The sequence below is a fragment of the Oryx dammah genome, unplaced genomic scaffold, assembly GCF_014754425.2.
Source record: "Oryx dammah isolate SB20612 unplaced genomic scaffold, SCBI_Odam_1.1 HiC_scaffold_3, whole genome shotgun sequence".
NCBI classification, from domain to species: Eukaryota; Metazoa; Chordata; class Mammalia; order Artiodactyla; family Bovidae; genus Oryx; species Oryx dammah.
This window is the reverse complement of record NW_024070187.1, coordinates 83,989,689-84,004,573: the sequence shown is the minus strand read 5'-3', so window position 1 is coordinate 84,004,573 and position 14,885 is coordinate 83,989,689. Positions and strand designations below refer to the sequence as shown.

At 38.2% G+C, this 14,885-nt stretch overlaps 1 protein-coding gene across 1 annotated transcript in view; it reads left to right on the top strand.

The window, feature by feature from the left end:
* The first annotated feature begins 5,693 nt into the window (after positions 1-5,693).
* Positions 5,694-14,885, top strand: part of LOC120862197 (UDP-glucuronosyltransferase 2C1-like) — a 47,414-nt gene continuing 38,222 nt past the window's right edge. The window contains exon 1 of the mRNA XM_040238321.1: positions 5,694-6,917. Coding sequence (XP_040094255.1) covers positions 6,197-6,917 — 721 coding nt within the window. The 5' untranslated portion in view covers positions 5,694-6,196. The remainder of the gene's footprint in view (positions 6,918-14,885) is intronic.

The following is a 14,885-nucleotide window of genomic DNA, read 5'->3' as shown; positions in this document are numbered from 1 at the left end:
CAGTAGCATTTTGATGATGAAGGGAGTGAGAGACTCGGGTTTCTTCAAAAATAGAGGCCACTGTAACCCTGGTTAATGAATCTGCCAATTTTCATCAAACATTAAAAGAGCATCAAGCTGTTCTTTGTTATATGGAATTACAATTTCTGATGGCTCTTTACCAAATAATTTAATGTTCCGCTTCCTTTCTTTTAATATCAACATAGCTATCAATCCTGGATAAGAAGCCACTAATTTTTTAGCTTGAGCAGGAAGATGGACCCACTCTAGAGGGCTGTTTTGCCATAAAACTAATTTTTTTGTCTGGCTACCCCAATTACACCTATGGGGATTTTATGGTAAAGAAATTGTCAAGCAGTTGTCAATTTAATTCTTTTAATTTTTAAAATTTATGTTTTAACAACATAAATTTAAGGATATGTTAATTTAGGTCTAATGTTTAGTTTAGGTCTCTGTATAAATTTAAATAATAAATGTATAACTTCCTTATCTCATTTAGGTATACAGATATACCTAAATAATGTATTTATATATGTATTTATATATGGCAATAAGTATAAACTTATTGACATATAATATATATAAATCAATATACTTGAATTAACCTTTATAATTAATATATTAATCAATATATATTGTAGCAATATAACATGCACACAACTAATACCAACCAACACAAACCAATGTACTATAATAATATATGTCACACATATATAATATAACTATACAGTATATATAATATATTTTATCACAGCACATCAGTCTATACCAATTAATATCAGCTACACACACACTATATTACCACAATATATATATTATATCTATAATATAATTATACAGTATATATTTAATATGTATATATAGTATACATATTAACTTATATACAAATTAAGTAAGTATAAATTTGTAAATAGAATTAGGTATACCTTTATTATATTTTATTTATACCCATACCTAATTAGGCAAACTGTAATTAGGCAAATATATTTATATTTAAATATATTATGTATTTATAACAATATACAAAGTATTGTTAATTGTACCACCTGTTGATAACTAAGAAATTGAGAAAACCCTTCTCCGAGCAACTCTTATTTGAGAGAGCACGTCCCTCCCACAAGTAGCAGTATAGCTGGCCCTTTCCACTCTCCTGTAAGGAGATCTTTTCACTTAACCAGAGGCCGAGTCATAGCCCCTTTCAAAGGCTGAATAGAAAATTTTTTTCAGAAAAATTACTGGATGTGTTTTCAAAATATGTGATGGGGGCTTGAGGGCAAATGAAACAAAATTTGACCCCTGACATCTATCAGGGCAACTTGCCAATCATTACTATTTTGTAAAAGACTTGCAGTTGATCCTTATTGAATGGAATTACTATCTTTGCTACTTGTTTTCCAAAAAGTTTCACACTTCTTTTTCTTCCTTTTATAATTAATTGTGCCACCAAGCTGGGATAAGATAAAACTATTTTTCTTGGGGTCACTGGTAGATGGAACCAATGGGCCTTCTTGTCACAAGCATCCTGTAGGTGTATGTTTTGTGGCAAGAATAATTTAATCTCATCTTTTGGTAATATTAATCCTAATTAACTGATCATTTAAAGCTTCATCTACTTTAACAAGAGCCAACTCTGTTTCTCTAGTCAACTTACCCTTAGAACTGGGATTAGGATCGCTTTTAAAGCAATCAAACAAAGGCTTTAAATCTGCAGTAGTCAGTTTTAAATGTGGGTGCATCAAATTAACATCCCCTAATAATTTTTGGAAATCATTTAAAGTTAGTAAACAATCTCTCCACAGCTTCAAAGGGGCATTATCAGTTTTCAAAACTTTTGGCAGACCTAAATATGAGAAGCAAGTAAAGAGGTGTTGCACAACTTCTTTATAAGCTTCTCCAGTTATCCTTCCATAACCTAAATCTGGTCTATAGCTTTTTAGATGACAAGCAACCATCTAATCTTTGCTTGAATACCCCCCAGCAACGGGGAACTCACTACTCCCCAAGGTTCTAAACTTTCCCTCACATTTTCTTCTGCAGCACCCCCACCCCGCATACCATTTTCTCTAATCTCACCAACTCATTTTCAGTAGTGTGTGTTGGCCAGGAGCTGGGCCAGTCTTTCCCAGCAATGCAAGAGATGTCTGCTCTAGTGTCTAACAGCCCTGACATTTTATTTCCTTGAATTAAAAAATCTTTTAAAGGCCTGGAAGCTGTAATTTCTGGCCCTCAAAAAGCTAGATCACTAGATCCAAATCCTCTGGGGCCCCTAGCTTGAGAAGTCAGGGTTTTTCTGTCTGATAATAAGGTAAAAGCAAAAGCTGTGTAATTCTTTGACCTTTATTAATTTGCACAGTTTTAGCAGGTGGCAAGATCAAAACTTTAATTTCCTCAGTATAATCAGAATCTACTACACCAGGCACCACAGAAATTCCTTGAAAAGAAAGCGAGCTATGCCGTAGCACAACTCTTACAATGCCCTCAGGCAGGGGGCCAGCCACTCCTGTTGGAATCAGAGTAACCTGCACGTCAGGGGTTAATATTGTTGCCAAGTCTCCTTTTCACTCTGGTTCTCTCCTAGCCTGGGTGAGGCCCCCTTGAGGGGATTTTCTCCAAGGAGCAGTCTCTGCATATTGTGCACAGCTTTCACAGTTCCTTTGTTCAAAACCTTTTTCAGCCTTAGGCAATGTTCTTGGAGGCTTTGGAGGCAAAGTGGGGAATTCCTGAGCCCTGGGGAGGAGCAAAAGGGAGGTGGTGGTGGTCGCCTTAAATCAGATAAATTTTTAAAGGTTTGTGTAGAGGGAGAGGGGGCTTGCCAGGGTGCCCGGCCACAGTGTCCTGTAAGCCCTCCCCTCCCTCGGGAGGTAGAGCACAGTCTCCCTCTTTTTCTTCATCAATGGCAGAAAATATGATCTGCATAGAAGGTGGAGACCCACTACCATCCACCACTATAGCCTCTCCTATAGGCTATCTAACTGCCTCATGACGGGGGTTCAGAACATTTCTAATCATATTCTACAGAGCAAAAGCTTAATAAGCTTTTAGCAGTTTCCCTACCTTCACCCAAGTATCTAAATTAACAGTGCCTTCTTTTGAAAACTAAGGACATTGTTCTTGTACAAATGTAAAAATGGATTGAATATTGGCTTTATTAACTTTAATTCATCTTAATTATTTCCTCTTAATTAATTACAAGATTACTTCTATAAAGAATTATCATTCTTTTAACTCACTGTTACCCATGTCAGAGATTTCTATAAGAAAGAAAGATTTCCGACTTGTAAAGAAGGTTTCGTTTCAACCTTTGTAAAAGGGGGTTTCTTTTCAATCCATTGGAAAGCAGGTTTCATTTCAACCCTTAGAAAGCAGGTTTCGTTTCAACCCTTCAACTGGGTTTCTTTCAACCAAAACTTCCCACCCCTCAATCCCTACCTATCTTATGCAGGGGGTCTGCGACACCCTGAGTGGGGTCCTAGCTGTCCCAAAAACTGTGCACTGAAGGAGACCTATCTTCGAATAACGTGTTCTGGGCACCACTTGCTGGGGTCCAGCCCCGGTGGATCCAGGGAATTCGAAGTGGGGACGGCGGAGCGAGAGAGATATATAGATTTAGAGAGAGATAAGGAAAGAATTTGCAGTTAAGAGAATAGAAGAGAGAAAGAGGCTGTATTCCTTGGTTTACATCGAAAGCCAATAAAGCCACTGAGACAAGGGACTTACACCGTCTATGTAGGGCCACAGGCGCCTGCTTGAATAGTGGAGGGTGCCCCACCTTGAGCTCCCTCTCGTGTGGGTCTTAGAAGCCCAGGCAAATAAGTAGACATGGCGAGCCTTTGTGTTCCAGACGGGAATTCAGCCTGAAAAGGAGAGGGAGAGAGAGGGAGAAAGAGAGAGAGAGAGAATTGACACAGGGGGAGCCAGATTTCGAGAAACTGGTCCATCCTTTTATTTTCTAGGAAAGCTTTTATACTTTAATTTGTACATAGAGATCAATGGATAATACAAAGTCAGGCAGGGTCAGCAGCCCTGACCCTTATGGAGACCAGGCTTTTTTCTGCATACCTTTCCCACAAACAATGTTGTGTATATTATCTTCTGGCCTTGGAGGCCTGTAGACATTTTATGACCCTCTTTTGATAAAGGCTACTCAACCAGAAAACTTATTTTCCCTTGAAGTGTTTTTTCTTTATATTTCTAATCTATGTTAGCCTCAGAAAGTATCAAACAGAGAAGTTCATTTTCAGGAAGCAAAGGTGCAGCAAGTTACAAAAAAGAAAGAACCAATTAGCTCAAAGGTCTGATGTGGTTAGTTTCAAGGCTGCACTTGTTTTTCTTGCATTCCAACTATGTTAACTAATGCACTCCCAGGTGCACAGTGGATAAGGGATATGGGAACTTGGCAGCAAGCATTGGCTCAACAGTGAAATCTTATACCAGCACTATTCTAACAGCTTTTAACTCTTTGAAAGGCTCTATATTTTAGGCTTCCCGTGCCTCTCACAGTTGGGGGGCTGTAAACAATCACATGCATAATTGTAAAAGTCCGGGTAAACCTGTCAGGCAAGTTAGAGAGCCATCAGAGGGGTTTGAGCTGAGACACTCCTTTTATATGCAGAAGACTAATAACTGGAGCTCTCAGTTAACTTTTTCCAGAGAAAGGTGATCGGGGATAGCCCCCTTGAAATGTCAGAAGAATAGGTGGAAAGCATAATGCAGTAAGGCAGGCAGACTCTGGTTTTGGGGGTAGATGCTCGAGAAAGTCCAGAGGGACCCCTGAGGCCTGATCCCACCTTTGCGTTTTGTCAGGCCCCTTTCCTCATGACATTTGCCACAGGTGGTATTCCCCATGCTGGCTCCCGGAAGGAAAGATATATGTAATGGAATGAAAATAGAACACTATTTAACATCATATACAAATATTAACTAGAAATGGATTAAAGACCTAAATGTAAGACCAAACACCAAAACATTCTTTGAATAAATCACAATGATATCCTTTTTGATTCATTTCCCAGATTATTGGAAATGGAAACAAAACTAACAAATATGATCAAATTAAACTCAAAAGCTGTTGCACAGCAAAGCAGAACATAAGCAAAATAGGAAGGCAACCCTCAGAATGGGAAAAACTATTTACAGATGAATAAATTGACAAGGGATTAATCTCCAAAATATTCCATCAACACAGATAGACCTGAAAGTTATCATACTAAGAGATTAAGGAATACAGAGAAAGATAATGACCACATTGCTTATATGTGCAATCTAAAAAATGAAAAAAGAACTTATTTACAAAACAAAAACAGACACACACTATAAACAAACTTATGGTTACAAAATGGGCAAAGTAGGGGAGCAATAAATTGGGAGTTCAGATTAGCAGATATAGACTACTGTATTTAATGTAGATGAACCAACAAGGACTTACTAGACTTACTATAAAGCACAGGAAATTCTGCTCAATATTCTGTAGCAACATAAATGTGAAAAGAATTTTGAAAAGAGCAGATATATGTATATGTATAACTGAATCACTTTGCTATATACCTGAAACTGACACATTGTTGTGAAGTCACTCAGTCGTGTCCGACTCTTTGTGACCCCATGGACTGCAGCCCACCAGGCTCCTCCATCCAAGGGATTTTCCAGGCAAGAACACTGGAGTGGGGTTCCATCACTTTCTCCACTAGACCAACTATAATCCAATATAAAATTAAAATTAAAAATAAAACAAATCCCCTTGCCTTAACATCTCTTAAAGTATGTGTATTTCTGGCATTAAGTGATGATCTCTTCTGTACCTAAAATATCTAGAAGAGTTATCAGTAAAAGAAACACTACAGAGATCTTCCTGTTCAAATGATCATAAAAATAAAACTAGAAAAAAAAATTCCAAAAAATCTAGCCCTAATAGAATATGCAATCACATAATGTCAGCTTTTCAAATATTACTTAGAAATTATTATGGATTTGTGTTTAAGCCTGAGTAAATATTTCCTAACTCAGTGTATTGTGATTTATCAAGTTTTTATTTTCCTCATGTCAAAGCAGTTGCTTTCGATTTTAATCCATGATACAAAGTACACACTTCAAAGTTCAGCTCAACCTACTATAAACTCATTGGAATTGTTAAGGAGAAATCTCTGGATTGTTAGTTTCATGCATTTGGTTTAAGATTTAATTCAAGCAGGAGTTAACCATGAAGACTGTGAAAGGCTTTTTCATCCTTTTTGTGCTGCAGCTATGTCTCCTCGACTCTGGGAGGACAGGCAAAGTTCTTGTATGGCCTGTGGATTTTAGTCACTGGATTAATTTACAAGTTATTCTAGAAGAGCTTCATCTTCGTGGGCATGAAATAACTGTCCTGGTACCGTCACAAAATCTTGTGATTGATCATACCAAGATTCCCTATCATGTGGAGATCCTCCAGGTTTCAGTAACTGAAGAAACTTTCATGGAAGAGCTCAATACCATGCTCTATGAAGAAATTTTTGAACTGCCAAAACTCTCATGGTGGGAAATGCAAATCAAACTGGCAAACCTGGACAAAAAATTTTTATTAACAAGCAAAAGAGTGTGTGACAGTGCTGTCACAAACAAGGAGTTACTCAGCAGGCTACAGGCAGCCAAGTTTGATGTCTGTATTGCTGACCCTTTAAGTTTTTGTGGGGAATTGGTGGCTGAACTCCTGAATATTCCATTTATATACACTTTTCGGTTTTTCTCTGGGAATGTCATTGAAAGACTGTGTGCTGGGCTTCCTATGCCTTCTTCATATGTTCCTGGTGTCACATCAAGACTGACAGACAAGATGACTTTTATACAGAGGCTGGAGAATTGGTTACTGTATACAGTGAGTGAAATGATATATTCATATTATGTATTTCCAGAATGGGATGAATATTACAGCAAGGTTTTAGGTAAGAATAGTATGTATATAATAAATATTCTTGTATTCTATAAATAATGTAAACATTTATCTGACTGTATGAAAACTTACAAATGGTATTTTAGGGTGGCTACACTGTTTTGAATGTAAAAATTAATAACACTTTTTTTTTTTTTGTTTTGTGTTATATGCTTAAATAATGATAACATTCCATCTTCTAGGGGATCTTCCCAACCCAGAGATCGAACCCAGGTCTCCTGCATTGAAGGCTGATTCTTGACCATTAGAGCCACCAGGGGAACCCTGATATATATCCAAGAAGGAATATTCTCTATATTTAAGCTTCAGTTTTTGGAGTGTCTGGAAAACCCAAATCTGACAGCGTGCTTAATTTCCATAACCTTGGAGTACTCTGTGTTCTGCTTCTCCTCTTTCACAATCTGATTTCTTTCTGATTAGCCTGTTCTTCTTAAGGCTTTCTATTTGTGTTCGATGAAAGAATAGTTCATTGATGACCAGGTTTGCAATGTAGTGAGCATGAAACTAGAAAATAAATAATGTAGTTTGGTTTCATTTGTTCTTGTCTTCAAAGGTGTAAAAACAAAAGATCTTTTTTTTCCTATAGGACCATGCTTCTAGATTTTTTAACTTGCTTCAGTGTTTTGTTCTTCTATTTAAGGTTAGAGTTCATTGGAAGTCAACTATTGACTTTTGACCCTGAGCACAAATTTTTTCTCTATTTTAGCAAGCCCATGTACCCCTTCTATTTTGCTTTTGAATAATTTATTTTTTATTATGTTTATGTGATTATGATAAGGAAAGTTTGCATAAGAGTTAACTTACCTTTGAGAAAGCAGTACCTTTCATATATTATTTAGATAGACTTTTTTGAGTCTATTATTAACAAACAACACTGTATTATTTTCAGATAGTGACAAAAAATTAGTCCATAGTCAACCTAGAATAGTATGGAAGATTCATTTGAGCCAATCTGAGGATTATAACTCTGGAGAAAATCTGTCAGGAAGCTCGGAGGAATACTCTGCCCATTAGAAGTTAAAGAACTGTCATGAAAGTTTTTGAGGGAAGGGGTTATTCTTAAAAGTGTTACACATCAGAACATTATATTGCCAGTTTATGTAGCCCTAAAAAGTGAGTAATGGGTCATCGTGACCCCTTAAAAGATTAAGGAAAGAATGTTAGTTTATAATGAGTTACCTTGCTGGTGCCAGGAGGAAATCACTTTTTTTGCAGAGTAAACTTTCCTGTGTCTTCTGAAGGGATCTAGTTAATGTATAATGCAGAAGCACATTGCACACTAAAACAGGGAGTGCCAGGTAGTGGCTCAACCGATAGAGAATTTTTTATGCAAAATTTTGCTTGCCGACTTAAAATAATTTTGTTTCAACACAGGTATACAACAAGATGATTAGATATTTGCACCTATTGTGAAATAATCACCAAATAACTCTAGATAATATCCATCACTACACATAAATACAAATGGTATTTATTTGAAAACTCTTAATTTCTACTTTTGTTATTTTTGAGATTGGACCCAAATACTGCATTTCACACTCTTTTCTTAACTAAGAAGAACACTCCCATTTCTTCTAAGTGATTCTTGCCCATGGTAGTAGATACAATGGTCCTCTGAATTAAATTCACCCACTCCAGTTCATTTTAGTTCACTGATTTTTAAAATGTCTATGTTCACCCTTGCTATCTCCTTTTTGATCACTTCCAATTTATGTTGTTTTGTGGGCTGAACATTCCCGGTTCCTATGCAATATTCTTACAGCATCAGACTTTACTTCTGTCACCAGTTACATCTAAACCTGGACATTATTTTTGCTTTCACTCCATCTCTTCATTGTATCTGGAGTTATTTTTCTACTCTTCTCCAGTAGCATATTGGACACCTACCAACCTAGGGAGTTTGTCTTTCAGTGTCATATCTTTTTGCCTTTTCATGCTGTTCGTGGGGTTCTCAAGGCAAGAATACTGAAGTGATTTGGCATTGTCTTCTCCAGTGTATCAGGTTTTGCCAGAATTTTCTGCTGTGACCCACTCATCTTGGGTGGCCCTACACGGCACGGCTCACAGTTTCATTGAGTTAGACAAGGCTGTGGTCCATGTGATCAGTTTGGTTAGTTTTCTGTGTTTTTCATTGTGGTTTTCATTCTGTTTGCCCTCTGATGAAAAGGATAAGATTCTGGGGACCAGCCCTGGTGGATCCAGGGTATTTCAAAGTGGGGACAGTGTGGTGAGAGAGATATCTAGATTTAGAGAGAGATAAGGAAAGAGTTTGCAGTTAAGAGAATAGAGGAGAGAAAGAGGCTGTATTCCTTGGTTTACATAGAAAGCCAATAAAGCCTTAGACAAGAGGCTTACACCATCTACATAAGGCCACAGGTGCCCGCTTGCATAGCGGAGGGTGCCCCTCCTTGGGCTCCCTCTCGTGTGGGTCTTAGAAGCCCAGGCAAATAAGTAGACACGATGAGCCTCTATGCTCCAGCTGGGAATCAGCCAGAAAATAGAGTAAGAAAGAAAAGAAGACATGGGGGAAGCCAGATTTCTGAGAAACTGGTTTGTCCTTTATTTTCCAGGAAAGCTTTTATACTTTTTTTGTACATAGAGATCAATGGATAATACAAAGTCATGAAGAGTCAGCAGCCCTGACCCTTATCGAGACCAGGCTTTCTCTCTGCATACCTAGCTGTATACAAAAGTCTTAGGTGATTTACATCATCTTCTGGCCAGGAGGCCTATTAGCATTTTATGGCACTTTTCCGATAAGGGTCCGTCAACCAGAAAACTTATTTGCCCTAAATGTGTTGTTCTTACTAAAGTCTGGTGCCACTCTCAGAAAGCACTAATTAAGGTTACATTCTTACATAGTAAGGACACAACAATTTATAACAAAGAAAGAGGAATACAGTAATTTATATCAAAGAGAAAATTCGTTAACTCAAAAATCTAGTATTGCTGACATCAAAACTACTATATTCTTTTTCTACATCTGGGTTACATTGATTAATATCCTCCAGGGACCTAAAAGATAAAGGATATGGAGGCCTGGCGGCAGTCATTAAGTTAACAATGAAAACTGTCCACCAATATAATTCTTAGCTCCTTAAAAAGGGCTCTATATCTTTTAATTTTTTTTTAAATACTAAAATTTTTATTTATTATTTTTTAAAAATTCCTACTTTTTTATTTTTAAATTTTTATTTTTACTTTATTTTACTTTACAATACTGTATTGGTTTTGCCATACATTGACATGAATCTGCCACGGGTGTACATGAGTTCCCAATCCTGAACCTCCCTCCCACCTCCCACCCCATATCATCTCTCTGGATCATCCCCGTCCACCAGCCCCAAGCATCCTGTATCCTGTATTGAATATAGACTGGCGATTCATTTCTTACCTGATAGTAAACATGTTTCAATGCCATTCTCCCAAATCATCACACCCTCTCCCTCTTCCACAGAGTCCAAAAGTCCACTCTATACATGTGTGTCTCTTTTGCTGTCTCGCATACAGGGTTATTATTACCATCTTTCTAAATTCCATATATATGTGCTAGTATACTGTATTTGTGTTTTTCTTTCTGGCTTACTTGACTCTGTATAATAGGCTCCAGTTTCATCCATCTCATTAGAACTGATTCAAATGTATTCTTTTTAATGGCTGAGTATTACTCCATTGTGTATATGTACCACAGCTTTCTTATCCATTCATCTGCTGATGGACATCTAGGTTGTTTCCATGTCCTGGCTATTATAAACAATGCGATGAACATTGGGGTACACGTGTCTTTTCAGTTCTGGTTTCCTCAGTGTGTATGCCCAGCAGTGGGATTGCTGGGTCATAAGGCAGTTCTATTTGCAATTTTTTAAGGAATCTCCACACTGTTTCCCATAGTGGCTATACTAGTTTACATTTCCACCAACAGTGTAAGAGGGTTCCCTTTTCTGCACACCCTCTCCAGCATTTATTGCTTGTAGACTTTTGGATCGCAGCCATTCTGACTGGCATGAGATGGTACCTCATTGTGGTTTTGATTTGCATTTCTCTGACAATGAGTGATGTTGAGCATCTTTTCATTTGTTTGTTAGTCATCCGTATGTCTTCTTTGGAGAAATGTCTATTTAGTTCTTTGGCTCATTTTTTGATTGGGTCGTTTATTTTTCTGGAGTTGAGCTGCATAAGTTGCTTGTATATTTTTGAGATTAGTTGTTTGCCAGTTGTTTCATTTGCTATTATTTTCTCCCATTCCAAAGGCTGTCTTTTCACCTTGCTTATAGTTTCCTTTGTTGTGCAGAAGCGTTTAATTTTAATTAGATCCCATTTGTTTATTTTTGCTTTATTTCTCGTATTCTGGGAGGTGGATCATAGAGGATCCTGCTGTGATTTATGTCGGAGAGTGTATTGTCTATGTTCTCCTCTAGGAGTTTTATAGTTTCTGGTCTTACATTTAGATCTTTAATCCATTTTGAGTTTATTTTCGTGTATGGTGTTAGAAAGTGATCTAGTTTCATTGTTTTGCAAGTGGTTGACCAATTTTCCCAGCACCACTTGTTAAAGAGATTGTCTTTAATTCATTGTATATTCTTGCCTCCTTTGTTGAAGATAAGGTGTGTGGATTTACCTCTGGGCTTTCTATTTTGTTCCATTGATCTATATTTCTGTCTTTTTGCCAGTACCATACTGTCTTGATGCCTCTTGCAGTTGGGGGGCTGTAAACAATCACATGCTTAGTTGTAAAAATCCGGGTAAACCTGTCAGGCAAGTTAGAGAGCCATCAGAGGAGTTTGAGCTGAGACACTCCTTTTATATGCAGGAGACTATTAACTGGAGCTTTAAGTTAACTTTTTCCAGAGAAAGGTTGTTGGGGATAGCCCCTGTTAATGTCTGACATGTTGGTGAAAGTCATAAATTAATAAGACAGACAGATTCTTGGTTTAGGGTAGATGCTAGAGAAGGCCCAGGGGGGTTTCCTCGAGGCTTGATCTCACCTTTGCCTATCAGGCCTCTTCCTCATGACCTTTGCCACAGGTGGGATTCCCCATGCTGGCTCCCAGCAATAAGAAGCTTATGCAAGTTTTCTGATGGGAGAGCCTGTTGTGTTCTGGTTGACAGGGCCATGCTCAGTGAATCTTTAATCCAATTTTCTGCTGATGGGAAGGGCTGGGTGCCTTCCCTGTTGTTTACCCTGAGGCCAAACTTTCAACACATGCCTCTACCAGAGACTCCTGGACACTCAAAGGCAAGTCTGGCTCAGTCTCCCACAGCCTCCAAAGTCAAATTCCCTGCAGGTTGTCAGTTACATTGCCAGATTCATGGATTGGAAAATCTGTCCTAAGGAAATCTGAACTTTTTTAACAGTGTGGGAAAATCTTTAGTATAATTGTTCTGCATTTTGTGGATCATCTGCTCAGCGGCTTTATGGTGGGGCTAATGGTGACCTCCACCATGAGGCTCAGGCCACATATTGGGTAACCCAGGCCTGCTGCAGTTAGAGTCCCTGTCCCCACAGCAGGCCACTGCTGACCCATAGCTCTGTGGGAGACACTCAAACAATCAAAGGTAGGTCTCCCTCAGTCTCTGTGGGACGTCTGGGTCTTGGTGTGCACAAGAGTTTTTTTGAGTCCTCCAAGCATCTCTGGTGAGTATGAGGTTTGATTCTAAGGACAATTTTTCCCCTCCTACCATCTTATTGGAGCTTCTCCTTTGCCGTTGGAATTGGGATTTTTTTTTTTTTTTTGGTGGAATCCAACATTCTGTCCATGGTTGTAAAGCAGCTAGTTGCAACTTTGGAGTTCACACAGGAGAAGATGAGCACATGACCTTTTAGTCTGCCATTTTGTTTGTTGATGTCCTTTTCATCATAAGGGACTGACAGGCAAAAGCAGGAAGTCAAGAGATAGCTGGAGCAACAGGCAAATTGGCTATGGAGTACAAAATGAAGTGGGGAAAAGGCTAACAGGGTTTTGTCAAGAGAAGGCAATGGTCATATCAAACACCCTCTTCAATAGCACAAGAGAAGACTCTAGACATGGACATCACCAGTTGGTCAGCACCAGAATCTGGTTGATTATATTCCTTAGAGTAGAAGATGGAGAAGAACTATACAGATAGCAAAAACAAGACTGGGAGTTGATTCTGGCTCAGATCATGAACTCCTTATTACTCAATTCAGACTTTAATTGAAGAAAGTAGGGAAAGCCACTGGGCCATTCAGGTATGACCTAAATCAAATCTAGTGTGAGTATACAGTAGAAATGACAAATGAATTTAAAGGATGAGATCTGATAGATAGAGTGCCTGAAGAACTAAGGATGGAGGTTCATGACATTGTACAGGAAGCAGTAATCAAGACTATCTTCAAGAAAAAGAAATGCAAAAGGCAAAACATCTGAGGAATCCTCACAATTAGCTGACAAAAGAAGAGAAGCTAAAGGCAAAGGAGAAAAGGAAAGATATATCCATCTGAGTGCAGAGTTCCAAAGAATAGCAAGGAGAGATAAGAAAACTTTCCTAAGTGAACAGTGCAAAGAAATAGAGGAAGATAATACAATAAGAAAGACTAAAGATCTCTTCAAGAAAATTAAAGATACCAAGGGAATATTTCATGCAAAGATGGGCACAATAAAGGACAGAAACGGTATGGACCTAACAGAAGCAGAAGATATTAAGAAGAGATGAAAAGAATACACAGAGGACTGCATAAAAGAGATCCTCATGACCCAGATAACCACGATGGTGTATTAACGCACGCCAGACATCCTGGAGTCTGAAGTTAAGTGGGCCTTAGGAAGCATCACTATGAACAAAGCTAGTGGAGGTGATGAAATTCCAGCTGAACTATTTCAAGTCCTAAAAGATGATGCTGTGAAAGTGCCACACTCAATATGCCAGCAAATTTGGAAAAATCAGCATGACAACAGGACTCAAAAAGATCAGTTTTTATTCCATTCCCAAAGAAAGGCAATGCCAAAGAATGCTCAAACTACTGCACAATTGCACTCATCTCACATGCTAGCATAGTAATGCTGAATAGTCTCAAAGCCAGGCTGCAACACTGCAGATGTTCAAGCTGGATTTAGAAAAGGCCAAAGAACCAGAGATCAAATCGCCATCATCTGTTGGATCATAGAAAAATTGAGAGCTCCAGAAAAACATCTAGTAACACTTTATTGAAACGTCAAAAACTTTGACTGTCTGGATTTCAAAATAATGCAAAAATTCTTCAAGAGATGGGAATACCAGACTACCTTACCTGACTCCTGCAAAGCTTATATGGATGTCAAAAGGAATAGTAAGAACTGGAAATGGAACAACAAACTGGTTCCAAATAGGGAAAGGAGTACATCAAGGCTGTATATCTTCTCCCTCTTATTTAAATTATATGCAGAGCACATCATGGAAAATGCCAGGATGGATGAAGCACAAACTGGAATCTAGATTGCCAAAAGAAATACCAAAAACCTCAGATATGCAAATGACACCACCCTTATGGCAGAAAGTCAAGAGGAACAACAGAGACACTTGATGAAGGTGAAAAAGGAGAGTGAAAAATTGGTTTAACACAACATTCAAAAAGTGAAGATCATGGCATCTGGTCCCATCACTTAATGGAAAAAGATGGGGAAAACAATGGAAACAGTGAGAGACTTTGTTTTCTTGGGCTCCAGAATCACTGCAGATAATGGTTGCAGCCAGGAAATTAAAATACCCTTACACTTTGGAAGCAAAGCTATGACAAAACTAGACAGCATATTAAAAAGCAGAGACATTACTTAAGTAACAAAGGTCCATATAATCAAAGCTATGGTTTAACCAGTAGTTTTATATTGATGCAACAGTTGGACCATAAAGAAGGCTGATCATAGAAGCATTAATCCTTTTGAACTGTGGTGTTGGAGAAACATCTTGAGAGTCCCTTAGACTGCAAGGGGATCAAACCAGTCAATCCTAAAGGAAATCAATC